At 34.0% G+C, this 11,673-nt stretch overlaps 1 protein-coding gene across 1 annotated transcript; it reads left to right on the forward strand.

Annotated features, from left to right (window-relative positions):
• Window positions 1–749: 749 nt before the first annotated feature.
• Window positions 750–8,533, forward strand: Nts (neurotensin). Its single transcript, XM_052165540.1, has 4 exons — window positions 750–913; window positions 3,037–3,098; window positions 5,457–5,681; window positions 7,940–8,533. Exons 1-4 carry the CDS (start codon window positions 844–846, stop codon window positions 8,090–8,092), a joined length of 510 nt encoding a protein of 169 aa, XP_052021500.1. The 5' UTR covers window positions 750–843; the 3' UTR covers window positions 8,093–8,533.
• The last annotated feature ends 3,140 nt before the right edge of the window (window positions 8,534–11,673 follow it).

Here is an 11,673-nt window from a genome sequence, read left to right on the forward strand (position 1 = left end):
TAACCTATTTGTGTTTTTATTTTATAAACATTGTTTAGGACATATAATGAAAGAGCAGCATATGTAATTTAGTCTCCTCTCAGTTATATATAATAAAATTTCAGGCAAGAAGGACATAATGCTATTCATTAGATCTAATTTTCTTCCTTTTATACTGACTTTTTCCTTTTCTTTGGATGTTTCATCACCACATTACATTATTATATCCATTATGATATCCAATTTTCTTTTGCCTGTTTCTCTTCCTATTTTATTACATGCTATGTAAATTCTCTATGAGTTTTGAGACAACAGAACATGTGCTCAGAAGTTTGTGTTAACAGAAAATATACCACAAATCTTTAAGTCTTCCAAGCAATGATTTCTCCCTAGAATTTTTCTTAAATATTAAGAATATTTTTTTAAAAAATCACATTTTTTTTTAAAAAAGAATCAAAATGATAAATGTCTGGAGCGGCAGCATGATAGAAAATTAGGGGAAAAGGTACCAGAGGTGCCTCTTAGTATGCTGTATACGGCAGTGATTTTGAACAACTCTTTCCATGAGTCAGAAATCCTGAGCAACAGCTGCAATTAGGGAAGATCGTCACTTTCAATCAAGGTTCATGGGTGGGGAATGAGATGAGGGACAAAGGGAAAGGAGGGGGGATGGGGATGAAGGCAGAGCACATCCTGTGCAGTCATGACATCATCCCCCTGCTCACAGATATATAGGGAATGGCCAGAGCATCTCTCACAGTTCCCTCACTTTCCAAGCCCGCTGAAGGCAAGAGGAAACACCGAGAGAGCTCCTTCAGTGTCTGTCTGACTGTGTGGACCTGCTTGTCAGAAGCCTGAGAGAAGATGCTAGGAATGAACTTCCAGCTGCTGTGCCTGGCTCTCCTGGCGTTCAGCTCCTGGAGTCTGTGCTCAGGTAAGTTCACCTGCATCCTGCAACTCTCTGAAGTGAGTGATTTCTCTCACAGTCTGCTGCTACTCAGGTAAATGAAGGTCTCTCTCTCTCTCTCTCTCTCTCTCTCTCTCTCTCTCTCTCTCTCTCTCTCTCTCTCTCTCTGAAAGAAACTGTGATTGTCATGTTTCTCTCCCACTCTGATTACAAGAACTGAAATTATTATTTTTCCTTTTAAAAATCTGTAAAGCAGTTCACGGGGTTTCAAGGAAATGCAACATGTTCTCCTTTGGAATATAACCACTAAAGGGAAAATCCATACGAGTAATACAACAAAGATAAAAAATTTGAATAGAGGCAATGCTTGTCAGCCTGCAGACATGAAACGGTCTCATTCACAATATCTTAATTCTCATCTTTTCTCATTGTCTTAGGTGGTGGCTTCTTTCACTTACCTTTGTGATTTTCCTCAGATTATTTTTAAATCTATATGTGTTTTATAACATGTGAAATAAATATCAATAACTAAATGAGTGTTTCTAATGCAACAAAAGTGTCCCAAGTCCTTTGTGAAAGTGCTTTTATAGAATTTCATTGTGGCAGTTATGATGTCCATAGCTGTTACTTTTCTGAATGTAATTTGAATTGGCACAGCCTATAACCATAAAATTGGTATACTTCTATTTATGATAAATCTAGCTTTAGAGTGTTATACTGTATATATCAGTTAAGGAGAAGGTATGTATTCTTCTTAAATGTGTATCACCTCTTCTTAAAATTAAAATTAATTTAAGAGTAATATAAAATATTTTGATGATTGCAATGTATTTTAATTAATAATTGGAAAGTAATTGGGCAAACATAGCATTGGAAAATCTTAGAGATAAAATATTTGTAAATATTGTACTTAATAAGCAGGACTCTTGAGTGTTAGTTCAAACTAAGACTATTGAGTGCAAAGATAACTATCAGAATGGATTCTGATTTCTTTAGGATGATTTTATTAGTGTAAGAGCTTGTAAATATCTTATGAGCCAGTGCAGTTTTCCCATAGCTATAATTTTATCAAGTAGTTACAGAGAAATAATATAATTATAGAGCCTAAAAACAGCTTATTGATTAAAAACCATATATTAGCTCTTGAAATCAATTTCTGTGACATGGACACATTTTTATCAGTGATTAACAAGATTAATTTTAACATTCATTCTTAAAAACAAACAAGCAAACATGTGTGTGTAACAAACCAAGCAAAAGTGTCTCTGGAATAGCTCAGCTCTTACACATACTTTATCAGGTGTTCACATCAGGTGGGAGCCTATCTTTTAATGACCACAGAGTAAAGAATGGGGTAATTTTAAGCTCTGCCTTCTTTTTTCACAAGATGCTAACAGATATTAAATGCTCTACAACATCTTAGTATTTCTAAATTTTGCTTCCCTATACAATACACATAAATGGGATTTGGGAAAATGTGTTCTGAAATGAATCAAGGATCTGTTTTCCATAGGACTTACCACGTATTGATGGAGAACCCTGCCTTTGCTTAAGCCTTTTCCTCGCTAGCTTATGGAAAACAGAGAACACACAATTCAAGTCTCTTGCAAAAAACAGAATCCAATTCCTTCAAAGAGTATTTCTTAAAATGACATTTGTAGTGAAGCTAATCTCAGTATCATTTATATTCTAAAATTACCAATGAGTAATTCCCTGTGACTTTGCCATGAGATAAAAAGGCAACACTTGCATTTGTATTTTATTATGTTCTTTATTACATACGTATTTTGTATGTGTGAGCTATTGCTGGTAAGAGTAACATAGTGCAGGTTTTTTAAAATAAGGTCTGCATTGTACAATATAATTAAGTGTTATATTGGGATTCGGGATTCAGTGAATAGACTATTCTAAATCATAAATACTTTGCTTAGCGAATTAAGATGTGCTTATTTTCTTAGGAGTGATTCTAGAGAAGCTGTCAGGATGAAATTAAGCTGTGTTTCTTTCTGAATATTGCTTTGAAGAAATTACACACAAAAGACAATAAGCTTCAAAAACTAATCCTTTAAAATAATCTGAAGTATGATGGTTACAGTATAATTACTTGGAGTGTGATTACATAGTAAGCATGTGGTTTTGATTTTATTCAGATTCAGAAGAAGATGTAAGAGCACTGGAAGCAGATCTACTGACTAATATGCATGCATCCAAGGTAACTGTTCACCTTTCTTTAACCCAAGTTAGAAGGATGTATGAATATTCACTCTAAACTTCATATTGTTTTCTAATGTCAATCAAAATAGGTATAGTTACCTACCTCAAAGCTGTAAAGGTCTTTGGGAGACATTTTCTTTTTGAGATTTTTTTTTTTTTATGTTTGTAAGGAGTCACCATGTGTTGATATGAGAGACAAATGTCTATAGACTGTCAGTTTATATTTTTCAATTTTAAGTAGGCAACCACAGATAATGGAATGAAGATTTGTAAACAAACTTAAAGTAAATGGTTTTCAATATTATTACATTGGAATGATGAAAGATATACTGACCTGAAGTTAAATAAATTAGTAAAACATAATTGAAGTTGTTACATGTCCTGGTTGATTGTGAAAAATAAAACAGATTTCCTAAAACATGGCAACATGGGGAGGAAATATGGTAGAGAAGAAATCTATGGACAGGCAAACATTAACCTTTATATCCAGTCCTAAAGCCTTGACTTCGTATCTAATCAACCTCAGGCAACCAAGTTAGTCAACAAGATTGGCCTTGGCTTTTCTTATATTTAAGTGCAAAATTTGGAATGGAGAGCCTATACATTTATGGTTCTCTGATAGGCCATTATAAACTCCACTTCCTATGAGAGAGTCTACATTCTTTCAATAGCATTAGCCATACACAGTTAATATTTGTTCAACAAGTCCTGTAAAATTCTGCACTCTGAGCAAAATCCTGCAACCTGGAGAGCACTTTTTCTAGTTACCAGCATTTGAGTAGAAATAAAACTGTTAGAATGTATCACATTACAATGCTATCATATGAAATTGATTGAATCAGACTTAGGAAATCACTGTGTATCACAACTGATGGTTAGAATACAAGTTTCCTGTAAATAGATAGGGACATTTTTTTTGAGGTGAACACATGTCTTGGTACATTGAGAGCACAGTTAACACAAGTCTGGGATTTAACAATTGTGATGAAAAGTGATCAAGACACTGACCTAAATTCTGAAGCAATATTCCAAATCAGTTCTTACAAACAGAGCTCTTCTGTAATTGAATGAACATATTCATGACTCAAAAATCTCTAGTATACAAAGGCAATTTTTCTGTTTGATACTAAGCAGAAAGGAAAGATTCATTTGGTAAGTGTGTGTTTGAAAACACATGATGTTGTTACATTACAACTAATGAAGATGTGTGTGTTCTGCCTTGGTTCTTAAGTAACAGGCTAGTACAATCAACGACCACAATCAATTCAATTTTTTACTAAATCAATTGAATACCAATTATTATTTTGAAAATAGCGTATCAAAATAGCCTCTTTATACATCTGCTTTATGAATTAATATTAATAATAAGAAATTTAATTGTGTAATTTTAACAGATGCTTTGTTTAGTGTTCAGTCAGGTAACAATGGCTGCATTCTTTCCCCCTCCAGCATAGAAACATGTGGAATCTGTCCATATTGCCTTAGCTTATCTATAAAGCCCTTGGTGTCTTACAATAGGTTTTGTTTTCGAAATTGTAAATGTACATTGTTTACAAATATATACTCTAAATAAACTCCAAAAATGACAATATTTTTGCAAGTGCTACAGTTCCTAGAACATGTCAGAATCTGGGTTGCCCTCCCTGACCAAGCAAATGTAAGAAAACTAACTTCAGTTTCTAGAGTGATATCATTTTCTCCACTGAAGATCATTTTGTGCAATGGTTTTTATTCACTCAGCCTAAAACAATTCAAAAGGAAGTATTTACATTGCATTGGCCCATTTCAACTTAGGTAACTATGATACATCTTTGACAAGAATGTATCGAGGTGAATAATCACTGCACTTTGCGGCTAGGATAAAAATAAAAAAGTGTATTTCATGTTTTTCTATAAAATTGTTTATCCTTTAGAAATTATCATTCATTCTGTCATTCAACCATATTTTTTTATATTTATACTGCTGTGGAATAACTAAATATATGTCCACTTTAACCTAATGACTACATTTAAATTGTTAATGAGAATAGTATAATGAGAATAGTAAGAAGCAGGTATTGCTGAAATAAAATGGAGAATATTTTTTCTAAAATATTACACAAACTCAGAACATTGGATGGAAACTTTATTCAAGGCATGAAGTAAAAAGGATTACAACCTTTTTGAAAACAGGGTAAAATCCATGTACTCATAGAATTGAATGTCTATGAGTTATGGATATAATAAAAAAAGGTTCACTCATTCACAGTTTTGTTGCAAGTAGAAATTAAAACACAGTGGTTTAACATAATCAAAGCATGTTCCATACTAATCTTACAGACTTTAATTGCAATATCTTTTTTTTTTAAATTTTCAGATCAGCAAAGCAAGTCCTCCCTCTTGGAAAATGACCTTGCTAAATGTTTGCAGTCTTATCAATAACCTGAACAGCCCAGCTGAGCAAGCAGGAGAAATGCAAGATGACGACCTTGTTGGCAAAAGAAAACTTCCCCTTGTTCTGGATGGTTTTAGCTTGGAAGCAATGCTGACCATTTTCCAGCTCCAGAAAATCTGCCGCAGCAGGGCCTTTCAACACTGGGAGGTATAAGAGAACCCAAATGAGGATCATTGCACTACTGGGCTATCATCTGTATTCAACCTAGACTCTGATGAGATCATTGTAGGGAGACTTAAAAATACTAGAAAGTCATAAACCATCTTTTTAGGTCACTACCTCTTCTTTAAGTGTCCTCCAAATATACTATTTAGAGAATAACAAAACCTTTTCTCTTCACTCTTAAAAGGGTGATATGTCTTAAGGTACATTTGAACCATATATGTAAACAGATGATATGCTGAGACAGTTTCTCCTATATTGGTAATGGTGACATGTATTAAGAAAGTTAAAGTAACTCCGAATATTTTGCTAAAGTCAAAAATCCTTTGTACTTATCTATAACAAGCATCAAAAAAAGTTCCAAAGAATATACAAAGATCAAAGGGTTTTAGTCAAAATCACATTAGCAAGTTCCTTAGAATTGTTTATCTGCTTTTGTAATTGATTATTGGGCAATTAAAATATATCTTAATTTTTAAAATAATGCAATAGGGCTGTGTGTGTGTACAATAGGGATTAGATCTAACTTCAAAACCTACTTCTTTACTGATGAAACAAGCAAGACATTAAAGGAATGTCTTTAAACGTGCTGTATAGTTAGAATATTTATTTATGCAATTTGGGTTTTTATTTTTGTTTTGAGACAAGGTCTTGTAGCTATGAAGCCCTGGCTGGCCTAAGACATACCAAGTATCCCAGAATGAAATCAAATTAGTAACAATCCTCCTGGCCTTGCCTCTCAAGTGAATCACATGTGTGCACTACCATATCTGGTTGGCTTATCTTTAAAGGGTGAAAACAGAAATTTTTAGTAATCTACTTTACCAAAATAGCATTCCCATTTGGTGCTTCAATTTTTATTGCTTGATATACGTTTCACTTAAAAATTAAATAAAAAAGCAATAGAGCTTTTGGGAGAAGTATCAAAACTTTGAATGGAAAGCAGAAAAAAGAAAGTAGAAGAAAACTGAATGTTCCTAAAAAGGAAAATGGAATGCAATTCCATTTTTCCAATTTGGAAAAGACGTAATTTTTCAGATCAAGTTCTGAGAGGTTTGTTTCATGCTTTGTATTTGTGGGTGTACAGCAACACTGCTGATCTGATGGTGCCCTACCTCTTAATGTAACAAGCCTGTGAGTGGCTGCCACAGAGATACCCTGTGGAAGGAGGAACTGCCAGCAGAACTGCTGGTGTTTATACTAGCTGGTAAACAAACTGATGCTTTCCAGATGAAAAACTAAAAAGTCTAGTTCAGACTCACATTTTTATACAATTCAGCCTTTAATTTTAATTCCAGCTAAATGGTATAGTACTTAAAACACTATTTAGCTCAATAAAACATGAAAATTCAAATCTTAGTGGAGGGAAATGTCAATTATACCTTATTTATCCAGACAAGAAAGACCCCCCTCAATAAACTCATTAGCGGATAAGTCAATGGAACATAAGACTAGATCCTTGTTATTTTAACTGTTGAGTCATTTGCAAATAAAATGATAGTATCATTCTGAGCACGGAACAAGTAATTACAGACTATGCATTTTTAACAAAGTAAAGATTAAAAACCTACATTGCCTGACAGTAGCTGCTTTGCCTTCCCTGAAACTGAGTCTCTGTGGTTTGAAATAAAATACTTGGTGACAGGATGGCATGCTTGTGCGTTTCATTTGAAATATCAGTATTTGTTATTGTGACCACAAAGTTTAGGAGACAGCAGTAATCTGAAGAAATCTTAGATATTTAAACAGAGTTTCCACATTTGTTGATCTCTACAACATCTAAGATACTTGAAACAGGCAATTCTTTCTTTGTTTAGGAAACTTATCATTGCAATGAGCATCAAGTCATGTCAGTAATGGATGAAAATCAACACAAAATTCTGTTACCTTCTTATTCAAATGGCATGTTATATATTGTGACATTACATTATTTTGGACTGCCATTATGTATTCAAAACCTCAAAACTAATTTGATATCCCTAGTGGTTTCTCAGTTGGAAAATGTGAATACATTTCTGAAAAGAGGTAGGCTGTTGAACTGGGAAAAGATAAAAGCAATACAGAAAGATTATGATCTCAGAAAGATTATTCTATTTCAGTCACTGATAAACATTTGTCCTGTGACAAAAAGTTTCTCTGATCCTACAGGTACATTCTGTCTAAATTCAATCAAGTAAGATGTAGAAAAACATCTGAAATATATTTTATGCATCTAACTTGCTTGTGTGTTTTCTCTGTTTTAGATAATTCAGGAAGATATCCTCGACAATGTCAATGATAAAAATGAGAAAGAAGAAGTGATAAAGAGAAAAATCCCTTATATTCTGAAAAGGCAGCTGTATGAGAATAAACCCAGAAGGCCCTACATTCTCAAGAGGGGCTCCTACTACTACTGAGAAGCTAATTCTTGATCTGTGATTGTGATCAATTATCTGTTATCTAGATATATATTATGTTTATCTAGATATATAATTATATGTGTGTGTAATTGTGACAGAATTTGATCATTTCATCTTTTCCACAGTTGTACTTCATTAGATGTGATTTCTCTTGCATTCATGTAAATTGGACGAAATGTTCTCAAATAAATGTAGATCTTGAGCATGTTGTGTCCTGTATAATTGAAATAGAAAATAATCATGTCATATGTAGAATGTTTTGTAATTTTGCAAGATACGTTATGGATCATATGAGCAGTCATGGCATTTAGAATTTTATAGGAAATTATGAGATTATAACAAAATTGAGCATGTATCATTAACTCAGAGAAGAATAATGGCACCATTTTGATTATTTGATTGCTTTATTATTAACTGAACAAAATATACACTGCTTTCCATAAAGTGCTAGTTCATCTCTAGGTTCAAAGGGAAGTTACTATCATATAAAGACCCATCTGAATGAATTGTTAATGAAACATCATTCTTTATGCTTTTCTCAGTGTCTCTTTACATAAATATTTTGCCTGTCAAGTGAATTGATAGCTAATAAAAGTCAACAAGCCATCAGAATCTAATGCTTTATTGCATATGTACTTATTAGAATTCTTTTTAATTTCCCTCCTCTATTTTATATTTATAAGCTATAATATCATACATGCAATTTAATATCATGCATTTGTGATTAATATATTTTCTTATTAGGAAGGTATACTTAAACTAAATCTGTGCATCTGATAATTTACCTTGACTTTCTTTTAAAATCAAGATTATGGACTGATAAGTTTTTGTATCTAGCTGTTATCTGTGACTTCCTAAATTATTTCCCTTACTTAGTCCAAGAAGATATTCTCTTATAGATCTGCAGTCGATTCCATTATTCTCCAGGAAAGATGAATTAAGAGCCCATTCTAAAGTCATTCTTAGAATGCTGTGTATTTTGGTGAGATTATCTTTCTCCAAGCTTAATATAACTGAGAGAAAAGTTTGCAAGAAAATTAGAGATTGTAGAGTTTTCATGACAAATCTCTGATTTTTACTACTACTCCTACTATTTCACCATCCTTCAGAAGTCCATAAATCTAATTTTTTCATGATATTTGCTTTGATTATTTGGGAATTTCACATCATGAATCCACATCACAGTCATGTCCCAGTCCTCTAATCCTTCTAGTCCTCCCAGTCCTCCCAGCTCTCCCAGTCTTCCCAGTCCTCTTGCCTACCCTTGTGACACCCCTCTCATCTTGTAGTAGGAATCATATATTCTTTCTAGTATAAAACACAAACAATCCTGGTATTTCTTCCAAGTTGTAAGCCTAGACTGGACAGGTTTTGCGCTATTCTGACTTACATCCAGTCATACTTCCCTCGTTCTCCAGGCCACATGTTCATGGTCCATCTGTTCTCCACGATGCTTCCTTTATTCTCTCCTGAGACCCTTCTCACTGATATTCAAGTCGTGCCTTTCTCTCCCTACTACCCAAGAGCAGGCTCTAAACTCTTATTAATTAATTAACTTTAATTGTGGATCAGTGTTTACATAGTATGACTAGATGTATATGAAAAGCTCTTTGTTGGGTGCAATCAGATCTTAGGACCCAGTATTTAGCATTTGAATACATAGCTGCAGCATGGGTCATACACACAATAAATGTTTATATTTAAACATGTCTACAGGACCAACCATGACAGCAAAGACTGTCATGGAGATTAAGAATATGTTCTCAAATTCAGAATGTCCAGATTGCACTCCATTTGCTTAATAGCAAACATGGGCAATTTTTATTTCCTTAACTGTAAAAAGTAATAAGAGCCTGTTTGTGGAAAAGTGAAGTGGTTTGATTACATACATATTATAACATGTTATATAACACATAGGAATGTGGTGGAAAATATTAACAACACATTATTTTCAACCATTAGTATTTGCAATGGATCTAATTTTCCCATGATAAAATTTCTTGATACATTATTATACTATCATTGGAGATATGAATGATCTCCTAGCATGCCTTCTCATTTATTTTACTAGCCACCAAGAGTCATAGTTCATAAGTAAGTTTATTTTATGATAAACAGTACCAGCCCCTGTTCTCAACTACTAACTAGCTTTTCCTTGACACTCTGTAGCATAGAGTGAAGAAAGGAGATGCATATTCTAACCACTTCCATACAATTTTTCTGTTTATTTTTTGAACTACAGCTTATTTCAAATATAAGATCTATAGAAGAAAAAGTAAAAAAAAAAAAAAAGTGGAGGAGTGTTCCTCTTTCTCCACATCCTCGCCAACACCTACAGTCTCCTGAGTTTTTAATCTTAGCCATTCTGACTGGTGTGAGGTGAAATCTCAGGGTTGTATTGATTTGCATTTCCCTAAAGACTAATGATGTTGATCATTTCTTGAGGTGCTTCTGAGCCATTTGAAATTCTTCAGGTGAAAATTCTTGTTAAACTCTGTCCCCCATTTTTAATAGGGTTATTTGGCTCTCTAGACTCTACCTTTTTGAGTTCTTTGTATATCTTGCATATTAGCCCTCTGTCGAATGTAGGATTGGAAAAGATCTTTTCACAATTTGTTGGTTGCCATTTTGTCCTTTTGACAGTGTCCTTTGCTTTACAGAAACTTTGTAATTTTATGAGGTCCCATTTGTCAATTCTTGATCTTAGTGCATAAGCTATTGGTGTTCTGTTCAGGAAATGTTCCCCTGTGCCCATGTGCTCAAGGGCCTTTCCCAGTTTCATTTCTTAGTTTTAGTGTGGTTTTATGTGGGTGTCCTTGATATACTTGGAGTTGAGCTTAGTACAAGAGATAAGAATGATTCAATTTGCATTCTTCTGCATGCTGACCTCCAGTTGAACCAGCACCATTTGTGGAAAAGGCTATCTTTTTCCACTGGATGGTTTTAGTTCCTTTGTCAAAGATCAAGTGACCATAGGTGTTTGGTTTCATTTCTGTGTCTTCAATTCTATTCCATTGATCTACCTGCCTGTCACTGTACAAATACCATGCAGTTTTTAACACTATTACTCTGTAGTATTGCTTGAATTTGGAGATACTGATTCCCCCAGAAGTTCTTTTACTGTTGAGAATAGTTTTAGCTACCCTGGGTTTTTTGTTATTCTAGATGAATTTGAGAATAGCTCTTTCTAACTCTAAGAAGAACTGAGTTGGTATTTTAATGGGGATTGCATTGCAAGCTGGTACAACCACTCTGGAAATCAGTCTGGCAGTTCCTCAGAAAACAGGACACGATAATACCAGAGGATCCACATTATACCACTCCTGGGCATATACCCAGAGGATTTCCCAGCATGTACCGAGGACACATGCTCCACTATGTTCATAGCAGCCCTATTTATAATAGCCAGAAGCTGGAAAGAACCCAGATGTCCCTCAGTGGAGGAATGGATACAGAAAATGTGGTACATTTACACTATGGAATACTATTCAGCTATTAAAAACAATGAATTCATGAAATTCTTAGGCAAGTGGGTGGTACTGGAGAATGTCATCCTGAGTGAGGTGACCCAATCACAA

This window comes from Apodemus sylvaticus, chromosome 20 (assembly GCF_947179515.1).
Source record: "Apodemus sylvaticus chromosome 20, mApoSyl1.1, whole genome shotgun sequence".
NCBI lineage: Eukaryota > Metazoa > Chordata > Mammalia > Rodentia > Muridae > Apodemus > Apodemus sylvaticus.

Bases quoted from the DNA above. Each gene is read 5' to 3' on its own strand.
- Nts (XM_052165540.1), top strand. From the start codon at position 844: ATGCTAGGAATGAACTTCCAGCTGCTGTGCCTGGCTCTCCTGGCGTTC. The intron at 914-3,036 runs GTAAGTTCACCT...GATTTTATTCAG, and splicing joins CTCCTGGAGTCTGTGCTCAG to ATTCAGAAGAAGATGTAAGA. The intron at 5,682-7,939 runs GTATAAGAGAAC...TCTCTGTTTTAG, and splicing joins GGGCCTTTCAACACTGGGAG to ATAATTCAGGAAGATATCCT.